The 12305-nt window shown below is 43.9% G+C and overlaps 1 protein-coding gene across 2 annotated transcripts in view; it reads right to left on the reverse strand.

Annotated features, from left to right (window-relative positions):
* Positions 1–12305, reverse strand: part of PTGFRN (prostaglandin F2 receptor inhibitor) — a 66797-nt gene that overhangs the window by 32726 nt on the left and 21766 nt on the right. The window contains exons 2-4 of one of the 2 annotated variants that reach the window (XM_064643394.1): positions 5583–5948; positions 4315–4734; positions 841–1224 (exon numbers count right to left, since the gene is read on the reverse strand). In XM_064643394.1, coding sequence (XP_064499464.1) covers positions 841–1224; positions 4315–4734; positions 5583–5948 — 1170 coding nt within the window. Of the gene's footprint in view, positions 1–840; positions 1225–4314; positions 4735–5582; positions 5949–12305 lie in introns of those variants that run through there. The other variant, XM_064643395.1, reaches the window with a different exon arrangement.

Here is a 12305-nt window from a genome sequence, read left to right on the forward strand (position 1 = left end):
AGAGGAGGAGTCCGTGAATTCTGGATGCAGACGAAAACCTCGATTGCCGAAAATTTATTCTACTTTCCCTTTCCCTAGCAACCAAACATCTGCTGAAGAGCAGATTTTATTCTCTCCTGTTCCCAAATAATGCCAAATTGGAACTGAAAGAGTAAGGAACAGTCCTACAGGTACAGGCACTACGAGAGAATACACGAGCACGCAGTGCACCTGTACACACAGGAACACGCGTGCAAGTGAGGGAAGGAGGGAACACTCACTAGTTGAATGTGCAATTTGAATGGCTGAATGAGGACAGGAAATGAAGACATTCATCACTTGTGCACTTTAGCACACATTACAAGTGTACTTGGAAACAGCCACGGCTCAGCTGCTCTGCACAATGCTAAACCGCAACATTTAAAGTCATTGTCGCTGGGATTTAACCTTATGGCACAGCTATTTATTGCTGAAAAACAGGCTCTCTATATGCTGGTCTCATTCAGTACTTTTATGTTGGAGGAGCTCTGCCTTTGTAACTGGACAGTGCCACCAGTTTCTCATGACAAGAGGATCTGAAAGGGTACATTGAGAGGGTTTGGGCCTGGATACTTGCATCCAGTCAAAGCTGGGAATAGACACCAAGTTCTACAGCTCTGCCAGTTCTGCCCCCAGCTCACGTCTAGGCGAGAAATATATCTATTTTACATGAGAGAGAAAGACACTCTACATATAGATTATAGATGCAAACAAGAGAGAAACTTGTGCAGGAGAGATTCCTCAAGGTCCTCTCCCTTTTCTGATGGGACCAAGGACTGAGTGGCAACATTACCCATGAAGTCTGCAAGCAGAATCACTCACCTAATGCTGTCACCACCACACTGACTGGTGCAGACGTCCTCTCCACCACCTTGTGCCAGCTCCCATTGTGCAGGGGTACCCAGATAGCTGCTTCACAGAAGTAGTAGCCGGAGTCTTCCACGTCCACATCCCGCACCAACAGGCGATAGGAGTTCCTGTCTACGTGGCTCAGGCTGATCAGAGTTGAATCACTGACAACAGAATCACGGTCCATGCTCAGCAAAAGTTGAGCATCCGCCAAGGTATCATCAGGTGATGCAGAAAAATACCACATCACCTCTGCCTGGAAAATACCACTCCTGTCTGTTGTGATGTTGCACGTAAGATCCAGGGAGTCTCTTTCAGTCACAGACACATTGCTTGTTGAGATGACCACATCTAGAGCTTAGAAATAGAGACACAAAAATTCAAACAGAAAATACTTTTTTATTCGTTATTTGTAATAAAAGGAATCCGCTGTAAGTTATTCAGGACTTCACATTCTGTAACAGGAGCTTCTGAAGCAGCTCAGCAGCCCTACCTTCAAATGCCTGTTGGACATCGAACCGAGTGATCTATTACAAGGGAGTACACATTATCAGTCAAGCAAGGGGTGTGTGATGAGGGCAGGGAAGGGAAAGGGAGGGAGAACAGCATTTCTGCAGCTCAACAGCAAATGGTCAATGAAGGTTGTGTCCCAGTCACAGACCACATGTCACCTTCACACAGCAGGAAAAGTTGTACAGGATTTTCCATTCCCACAGGAGGGTCAAAGTGTTTGGGAACTATCTCTCAGAAGAGAAAGCATCCACTGAAATCACTAGGACTACATTAGAATTCAACTTGTTTTCTGATGACATGTTTTTGAGCTCCTCTAACAGAACAGATTTAGATGAGAAGCAGCGATGGCCACATGCTGGAGTCCTGACTGACCTCAGGTGTGTTGCAGAAAAATGAAATGGAAGCAAACAGAAGGCAGCAGTAACTCCCTATACTCCTGACACCTCCACTTACTGCTCTGAGAACGCACACTGGGGACTTTATAGCAACACCAACAGCCACTGAAAATACATTTAACAATCTCCTCCACTGGCTAGTGAATATTTTTAATATACATAGCACATATGGTCACAGTCAGCATGCAAACAGGACCTTCTGCATTCTGTAGCTTTCCAGGTTGGCCACAGTTTCGTTAAAAGAAAACCACGGAATCACAGTGTCAAGGCCAGATGTAGAGAAGCTGTCCTTAGTTACTGGGTAGAGGTGAACTGGCAGCACTGTGTGTGTTCATTTGTAACACTCAGTGCAAATCATTCACCAAGTTACCTGCCTGCCACATGTCTTCACTTGCTCATTCCCTCATTCCACACTGCCTAAAGATTAGATCTGTGTCTCAGTGCGGCACCGTTCCCACACTGTGTGACTCGGCTGCCCTTAGAAGTCTCCACTGAGGCCAGTGGACAGGGCTGCTACAGCACTGAGCAGTGGCTCTTCTCAGCAGACCTACAACCAAGGCCATGAATAAGAACACTGACACCTGTTTTATACAGCCAGCTATGTCTCTGCTGCAGTTTAGTGACCTCTGTGTAAAGCCATGTTCTCCTTCGTAATAGTTACCCATCTGTAAAAACTTCCTAGGATTACCACCTGGAATGAGAGACAACGTGTAAAGGCTAGAGCCAAACAGAGCAGTCAGAACTGTATTGCCAGTAAAACCAAGCAATGCTCATCTCACCCCTCACCACCTGATAACACAGAGCAGTCAAAGTGAACAGAGGGTAGCAAGCCCCACCTGAGTGTTAAAACAAAGTCCAGATGAATATCTCACTGGGACTTGCCTCATTATCTTATCATGGGATTGGAATCAGTGGGAAAGCCTAGCTAATTTAACAGACTAATAACCAGAATACAAAATAAGATTCATCTGCAAGGTTAAGAGCAGTGTTTCTCCGAGGAATGTTTCTTCTTCATGAAATAGTGATGGGCATTCAGAATCTGGCAGAATATGTACACAGAGGGACTTGGAGAGAGTTTACCCATAGGTATATAACCATTTACAACTCAAGTTCATTTTAGCATGCAAGTGCAGAGATTTTGGATGTCAGCACAAGATTCTCTCCAAGTCCTACTACAGGATGTTTATACAACTTTTTGCTGGAGAATAACCTATCCCATTTAGCACAACTTTGAAAGAGACTTCACGCCCCTAACAAACTGCCAATGCTGCCAATGACTGAGCTAAAAGTGAAAGCAAAAAAACTCTTAAAAACAAACCACAAAACAAACAAAACTTCCCACAAACAAACAAACAAAACCACACACCCAAACCACATCAAAAAAACTATAATACTACTGGTCCTGGCCACCCCTCACCCTCTTTTCAGCCACTGATTAAACCCCACCTGCTTAAACCAAACTCTCCAAGTGTGACAAAACATAGAATTACACCTCTTAATTAGGCAAATCCTGCCTCAGCAGAGAGCACCTGCAAGCTTTACTGTGCAACAGACACCCTGAAAAAGAAGGGGCAGATTGATCCCATCACATTTCACAGGCTAAGTACCACCAGGATACTAAAACTACATCCAAATGAGCTAGTCAAAAAAACCCAGAGTTTTGGGTTCTCCTTACAGTGATTAAAGGATTACAAAAATGAAAAGATATCCTTACTGTCTGAATACCTCTAAAACACCACGATAATCTCATATTTCTGAGGGAACATCATTGCCTGTTTTTCCACCCATTGAGTGATAAGATGCATCACCCCCGCTCTCCCTCCTCAAACTAGCAGTGATAATGCTAATGCAATTAAGTGCTTAGTGCATCTAGTCCTGAAATCTATATGGGCAGGGATATCTGGATATCCTCAGCACAGCACTGTATGTATTTTTGTCTCCTTAGTCAAGCATGCCATGATGTGTTTAACAGAACCATTACTGTCCTAGACCCCTGCCAACACAGTAGAGCAATCAGACCAGTGATCCAGTGTCAGTGATAAAAATCATTGAATAATTTGTCCTGTTAAATTACCACTGCCTTCCTCCTTTTTCTTGATATGCCATTTTAATAAACAACATACAGAAGAGCTTCACACCTATCACTGAATCACAGGGGAAGTGCAGTTGCTTAGTGCTAGGGGGCAACCCTATATTAAGAAGAGAGCAGAGAAAAGGTTTGGTGTGCTCAGTGATTAAAGACAATGCTTATTTAAGAAATATTAAAACCAGGAGCCATCTAAAGCGAACTAAGGATGAAATAAAATTTTGGCCTAGGCATCTAAGAGGTTCCAGGCAATCCTTACATGCCATCAATCCCCTCTTGCCCCCCAAAATAAAAGCTAGAAAAACCATGCCAAACATTTTCTGTTGACTCAGACAGCCCTCTGGGTTCTCCTGGAATGTATCCTCACTTCCTCCAGCTCGGCCAGTTTCTGCTCTCGGAGCATCACAGCGCGGACGCAGCGCCGCAGTGACCCGGCCCATCGGTGACACTCACCCGTCCGCTGGATGGACACGCTCGCTATCTCCACGCTCTTCTCCTGGATCCTCTGCCACGAGCCATCGGCCCCTCTCACCCACTCGCTCACAAGACACCTGTAGGCCCCCCCGTCCGCCGAGGACGCCTGGGACACGGACAGCCGGTACGTGTCGTTGGCTCCCGTGTCCAGGCGGATATCTCCACTGCGGTACCGCTCCTCGTAGCCGGGACCCGGCTGGAACTTGCCCTCGTGAGTCAAAGACAGGATGTCCCGCCAAGCTGATCCACTTTTGATCTGCCAGGTCACGTGCAGGTGAGTGTGCTCCGGAGAGGTGGTAACTGCCGAGCAGCGCAGCCTGAAGGAGTCCCCCTCAGACAGGCGGAGCGGCATCGAGGAACGTCCTTTTGAGCCGCTCACGGACAAGCCGTCGGAAATCACTGTTTAAAAAGAAGAATAAAAGACCAAAAAACACAAGCATCATAACACAGAAGCAAGAAGAGAACACCCACACTGACCTGTTAAGACATGAGGTAGTAAAACTACCACAGAGCAACACCCGGACAATCATTTCTTCTTCCGCACACAAATATATTCCGGGAACAAGGAAATTCAGCTGAAAAACCATTAAAGGAAATTCTCTGCTTTAAACAAGCCAAGAAAAGAATTCATTTATCCTTCTCCTCACTTCAGTTTCTCATCCAAATATCATTCTGTCTATTCCTGTTCAGAATTGTCTTGATTTTCATGGGAGTAAAAGATAAAGACATTGGGGAAAAAAAATAGTCTCCCAATTTATTACTGAAGAGCTCTAAGTAAGAGAGCAAGGATAGGGTGCGACTGTAGTATCAGCATTCTAAAGGGCAAAAGGAAGATTACCTTTTTCATACAGAAGGATCCCTAAATGACACTAAAAGTGAGAGAGAAGAAAGATAGCCTGTGGTTTTTACCTAAAGTTAGCTTCTCTACACAGAGGTTTAGGGACATGAAATACTTGCAGACATCTTCAGAAAACCCACTGCTTAGTGCTTTATTTACATATTTATTAGACAGAAAAAAAAAGGAAAGTGAAGTTCATCGTAAGCACTCTCTTCACCTCAAATGCCTTTGCTATCATACTTCCCAATTTTCAATTTTGGCTTTAGGAGAATTAAACGAGATCGAGAAGAAAAAAGAATAAAAAAAAAATCACAGCGATCATAAACAACAGAAATTCAACATTCTTAAGGGTACATCTATAACCAATATCAAAACCAAGTTTAAAGCACACCTCACTCTTCAGAAATACCTTTCACTTGGACCTCTGCATCATAATTTCCCTGAACGGTGGCATCAGTGCTGGGCGTGGAGCACTTGTATCTCCCTTGGTCAGCTGGCTGGATGTTTCTAATCACAAGTTCCACAGCATCGTTGCTGCTCCGTCTCAGTTTGATATCCCCGCGGCCCACGCGTTTTTGGTACTCCTCAGAGGTGAAGGTAGAATCCCAGGTACTCACTATCCGCACGAAGTCAGTGTCCCGGGAGAACTCCCAGTCAAAGTTCTGCTCACTGGGTCCATCATAGTCACTAACGCTGCAGGGGATCACCACCTCCGTGCCCACCACTCGAATCAGAGGACCTTTGGGCACTCTCACAACACGCCCTCTGCAGAAAGCTAGGCAGGGGAATGAAAAGAGAACACACAGTTAAAGAAATTACCAGGATAGCTTTAAAAAAAAAAAAAAAAATCTAATAAGGTTGGGTATCCCACTCCACAGAAAGCTAGAACCAGTAAAGGTAATATTTCCCATTAAGACTTAATCTCACTGGAGCAGGAGCTCCTAAACACACCACTTTTAGTGTGGGCAATCTTGGTTTCATTGCTTATATAATGCCACGCTAGGCAACAAAACACTCGTGGAGAAAAAAATTGTAAAGAATAAAAAAAAGGAGATAACTATCATAGAACCAGTGGGCAGCAGTATCTCTGCTACAAGCCAAGTGCTACCCAAGATGCTTAAACAACAATAAGTGATCTTCATTACTGCAAATGAGGGCATAATCTAATCAGGAATTTTCATAAGACTTCTGCTGATAGCATTTGGAGGGTTTGAACCAGGAAACGCACTCTCCCCTAGTTTGAGGGCCATGAGAACTCTAAGTTTACGTTTTCCAAAAATGAGCATAGTCACTGCTGCCCTGAAGGGTCATGGCTTCTCTAACACAGGTGAGATTCTTTGCCTTCCAAACTGATTTAAAAGGAAGAACTGATTATAACAGACATGGTTTGGTTGAGCGGATTTCTGCAACCACACCTACTTCTAGTACACTTTTCTTCTTTGGTGAAAGCCCAGAACATGAGAGCATAAGCACATCAGGCTCCCTCCAAAGCAGAGGAACACACGGTGCTCAGACCATGTTTTCTGGGATTGTCTGCTTTGATTCATAATTTCAGTCAGAGAAATCTCTTCAGAGATAGGTACTACCTAAACCTACCTAAATTCAGTCTCCAAACATGAACAGCCTAGCGCATCCCACCAGCTCCATATCCACGGCAAAATATTTTAGTGGCCAGGTAGAAGAGAAGTCAGAACACTGAAGGATAGTTCTTGATAAAACCAAGTAGATGTCTAGCAATATCAAAAGCAGTTAGACCAAAGGTTGATCTGGGATAGGCAAAGCCAAATTTAAACAAACAACCCCCCAGCAGAAAGTACAGCAACCCACAATGGCTCCAATTCACCAGCTACATTGGGAAAGCCATGAACACCAACATACTTGCTGAGCTTTCCCCTTCTATCACTCTGCACATCTTCTTGCTCTAGATTAAGGCCCCACTCGCTGGCTTAGAACCATCATACCCATAGGTATGGGCAAAAGAGAGTCTTGTAGACAGAAACTACCCACTGGAGAACCTGTTATCAAGTGCAGCTTGTCCCTCCAGAGCAGTGTGGAGGAGGATGTGTTAAAGAATAAGATTTCTGTGGCCATTTAAAAACTACACAAGCAGCTGTACACACTGAGCACAACTACAAGAGAAAAAGGGTATTTTTCTCCCCAGTTACATTCAGCAAACAGCTGAACCAAGAACTGACACTGCCTTTACCTCCCCAGTTCGTAACTCCTACCACGCTCTTTACTTTGCAGGCTGTTCACGTGTCCAGGCTCAGCCATAATAGTCCAATTTCCTCACTGCCATGACCTTCTGTATTTAACATCAGTACTTCATTAAACTTATTTGTAATGCAGACTGGGGTTAATCTCTTACCCCTTATATCCCTCCCAGAAGACTGTTATTATGTACCTGATTAAGTGATTGACTAGCCCTAATAACGACTGGACTTCTCTGCACCATTCACATGAGCATTGGAGAGAAAAACCTCCATTGCCAACGTACTGTTCCACAGCCAGATGTCTTTAAGGACATCTCTCCTAACCCAAGCACCACACAGCAAAATCATCAATACAGGAAAACTATCAACAAAAAATAAAGCAAGCAACAGCGCTCTGATATGCATTTCCTCACAAAATCTTAAGTTGCATTCAATCCTCCAACTTATCCTCTTACAGAACATGGTAACAGCAGCAGGTAAGCTTTAACCTGACAGCCAAACCAGCTTCCAGCAGACCACTGTGGGAAGTCAGCTCAGGATCCTGACTGAGGGCGCTCCTCAAATACTGACATCTCTCTAGAAAATACTCTCCCGTGACACTAAAACAAGCAGACAACACTGTTCTGCGTGTGTCCTCAGCTGCAGACCCACATACCGTGCACTGCACTAATCCAATCTAGAGGTGACAAAGGCATGACTAATGTGGCAAGGGCTGCACATTTGTGTTTGAGATTAGCACCGACAGCCCAGTTTCTCCTCTTCCAAGGTCACTAAAGACCCTTTGACACTAAATAAAGGTAGGGGATGATTAGCACCTTCCCAAGAAAAGGCAAGCCAAAGGGAAAGAGGAGCATACAGGACTCCTCCCAGGATCTATTCGGAGTCCGTGCCCTACTGCTGTAAAGCAATGACTATCCCCCTCTTCACAGCACAGTCCCACAAGCAATTCCTGTTTAACCCGAGGCTGGAAGGAGGGCAGTGGAACAGGCTGCAGAGGAGAAAAGGGACAAGGTGTAACAGAATTTTATACTTTGCAAACAATAAGATTTGTTATTAAGATAAATCAGGATTCTCGTAAGGCAGGAGCTGAGGCAACATCTCAATGCAAGAGAATGAGCACTTCCTGCTGAGCACCTGCTGTGCCCTGCCCACAGGTAAGGAGGAGCGTGCACAGGGCAGATCCTCCAAGTGTGAGCTGCATTTCTAAGTGACCCAGCAAGCTGTGAATTCAAGGTTCTGCCTTTCATCCTGCAGCAAGAACACCTCTAGCTACTAAACAAGGTGTTACGTTCTCTGCTGTGCATTAGGGATTAGTATTTCACGTCCTGTAGCAGAAGGCACAGAGCTACAGACACTGATCTTGGCAAAGGGTGAGCTCCATAATACTCTGGCAGATCAGTGAGGAGCTTTCACAAATATTTTATTCTTACAGAGACCTGTGTTACTTGCATACACTCCCTCATCTTCCCAGAGCAATCGAAGCTCAGCTCTCATGATACAAGAGCTTCAAACCCTGTAAAATTGTTGGAAACATTTATTTTTCATGACACCTAGTATATTTCACTGGTAATATAACGTGACATGTTCTTAATGAATTCACTTGAATCCAATTTAACTGTAGAAACAGATGGAGGAGGACAAAACAATGTATACACTAGTGACAGAAAACAACAGAAGTTTGACACTTCAGTATTTTTCAGTATCACTGAGCTCACCAAAGATCTGTATTTAGTAAGAACTCAGTAACTGGTTCTGTATCATAAACTGCAATGCTAGACATCAAACTTGCCTGAGCACAAGATTAATTGCCTAAGTACAAAACTTTACTTTTTACAGAGTTACCCAGACCACCAGATGAAATTGCAAGGAACTATATTCCAAAACAAATAGTAATAGAGCACCTGTAAGGAGGCCAGCACACAAACATGAGGCATGGGACTTGTTCCTTGGGCTCATTAGACTGGTGACAGGACTGCTGTGCAGCACTGGTCCTTTTGCAGAGCTGGGCCACAAACATAAAAAGTGTAAGTCAACCACAAAGCCTTAATGGCTATTTGCCAAGCACTTGATCAGAGGATTGTCCCAAGGGAATGCACGAAATACTCCACCGGGAGCACAGACAAAGTGGGGCTCAAGGTAGGATAATAATAAATTGGGGTCTGCCATATGAATAATACAGAGGCAAGACAGCACAGACATAGCCAAGGCAGTTTTGGGCTAGCATTTGTTCCCTAGCAATGGTCCATGCAGTACTTAAATTAATTTGTCCCATTACTTAGATGCACCATCTCATTGCTGTCATTACATGAAATCCTTTTAAAAAGGAGAACAAGGAAAGCAGATGACTGGATAGGTTGTGAAGTCAGTCTGAGTACATTAAATAGCAACCTGTCATTTTTAGGATAACCAAGAAAACAAGGTAGCAAAACAGTGCAGGATCTACAGAACAGGTAATCTGTTTAAACTCTGAACAAGCTACAAAACTCCAGAAGGAAAGGGCTGCTAGGGATTTCCTCTTGGATTAGGGACACTGCTAGAGATGTGGAAAGCCTTCCAGGAGCTTCATCTTCACACACGTTTTGCACCTACATATCACTTCTGAAAGAACAAGATGAAAAGTAACCTGTGGAGTCGTCCACAAGGCTGAGAAGGAATTACTGTTGCAAAGAACACACTTGTGCTTCAGCACTCTCTTTCACAAGGTGCTTCCTCCAGCCTGCACCAGACAGCTCTATCTAATAAGAAAACATGTTCTCTTAGGAGCCCAGAGAAGGAGGTCGACTCCACATCCGCCAGCCAAAGGAAAATGCAATGTGACATGCAGTAGGAAGCCAATTAAAGCCAAAAAAGTAAGAGCTAACGAATGAGTAAATTGGCTCAGACTAAGCACTCGAGCCTCTGCATCAGAAAGACTTAGAACACACAGTCCAGCTCCTCAACCAAAGCAGTCACAGGAGACACAGCGACAACTTTGCTGACGCCTTTCATCTCAAAAGAGCTTTCCGAACAAAAGGTTGTTTCATTTGCCAACTAAACATTACCATGTCTGGGAAGGAAATACAGCAGCCCTTTCAGATTCACAACAGTTTATGACAGGAAAAAAAAAGTACTGCAGCCAGCTGTGCAAATGGTGGTAAGGATCTTCCCTCCCTGAACTCCTCCATTTATTTCCAATCTAGGCATGACCTTGCTGCAGCACTGTGAGGAGGCTGAGCAGGGGCAAGCCTTCCTGGAGTACAAGCCACACTGGAGTTATGAGCAATGGATCCCCTAACCATGATAGCTGTGGCCTCTGTCTCCTCTTTCCAGCAAAATCCCAAACCTCCCACATCTGTACTGCACTGCTTAACTACGGTGTGTGTGATGCATGAAAGCCATTTTACAGCCTGAAGGAAAAAAAGATTTTATTTTTGCATATTTTGGTTTTGTTCCACCAGTCACATCCACACAAATCCTCTCCCTCCGTTTTTTAAAAAGGAACGATCAGGCTCCTGCTGAGAAGCATTCGGGGACTTTCCCTAGTGAGCAGGCAGGTGAAGGCACAGGCAGCACACCACATATTCACAGGCTCTTCTCTTGGGAAGGAGAGCCAAAGCATATCAGCACGGGAGATTATAATCCCTATCTCCAACCAGCCCCTTTTCCCCTTGCCTCTTCTGTTTCAGTTATCATCAGGCAGCTACACATCAAGAATGTCATCTGTGACTATCTGGGAGAGAAAGAACAAGTTATAACAAACATGCCTATAATGTTTGAAAACCTTCCAATACTGTTAAGGCAATTTTTGTTTTAATATCTATAATATTATTTTCCTAGAAGTAACACATTTACACAAACAACAAGTTGCTTTGGGATTTCCTCCACTTTTTAAATGCAATCAGGTAAATTTTCTATCCTACGCTGTATATGCCTGAGAGGAAAAGTCAGAGAGATTAAGCAAAAAATGAAATTATTTAAGTACCAGAAATGCAGCTAACTATTGAAATTTCTTTACTGGTCTCAAAAATAAAAGAAAAAAACCCCAAAGCTAAATAAGTGAGATGTCTTACCATTCCTGCTTAACACATGACATCATCATACTCTTCTTTCAGTACAAACACACAGTAGGGGATTGGGAGATATGCTGAATAAAGGGGTAGGCTCTTGCTATTCTTTCCAAATTACAAAATTCAGATCGCTCTAGCCAGCAGAAGCAACCCACACCTTACAATCAGACAGCCTGCACAGGGAAGGAACAAGGGGTTCCTTTAAAAGAGACCAAATTTGATTCTTTATGTCAAAGCTGTAATCACCACAGCAGCTTGGAATCATCTGAGGCACACAGGGCTCCCTCCACACTTTGCAAGCCAACAGCAGTGTTACACCTCCCTGACTGCAACACTCCCTACCTAAAAAAAGACTGACAGATTTTTATGGCTTGAAAGATTTGCAGCATATCATCTGAAGATATCAGAGAAGAGCAAATGAGAGAGTCCGTGAGAGAGACATTTACATTGTTCTTTCCCAGGCGGCTAGGATTCTTTTTTTAGATAATGTAGAGCTCTTATCAAAAGGAATTAGCCTGGGTGTAATTGCTTAAAACCCATTATCTCTATCAGGATGAAGAAACACATACTGCATCTCAAGTGGAGCCTCAGAAATGCTATCAAGCTGCAAGGCTGCTGGATTGCTCTTATCTCCATTCCATCTGAGATACCTCAGAAAAGCCACATCTCCAGCACAGGGTGAAAGAGTAAGTACCTTCCCAGTTGAACTCCATCTATTACCACATGGATTAACATTCACATGAAAGCATGTGAATGTTAATTTTGCAGCACAGGAACAACCTGCTGTCTTTGCCGTTCACCCCCCTCACCTAACGCCGCCAATAAACGGGATTTCAAAAGCACCTAAGCAAACCATAAGGTTTTTACTAGGAC

Source organism: Pseudopipra pipra, chromosome 2 (assembly GCF_036250125.1).
Source record: "Pseudopipra pipra isolate bDixPip1 chromosome 2, bDixPip1.hap1, whole genome shotgun sequence".
NCBI classification, from domain to species: Eukaryota; Metazoa; Chordata; class Aves; order Passeriformes; family Pipridae; genus Pseudopipra; species Pseudopipra pipra.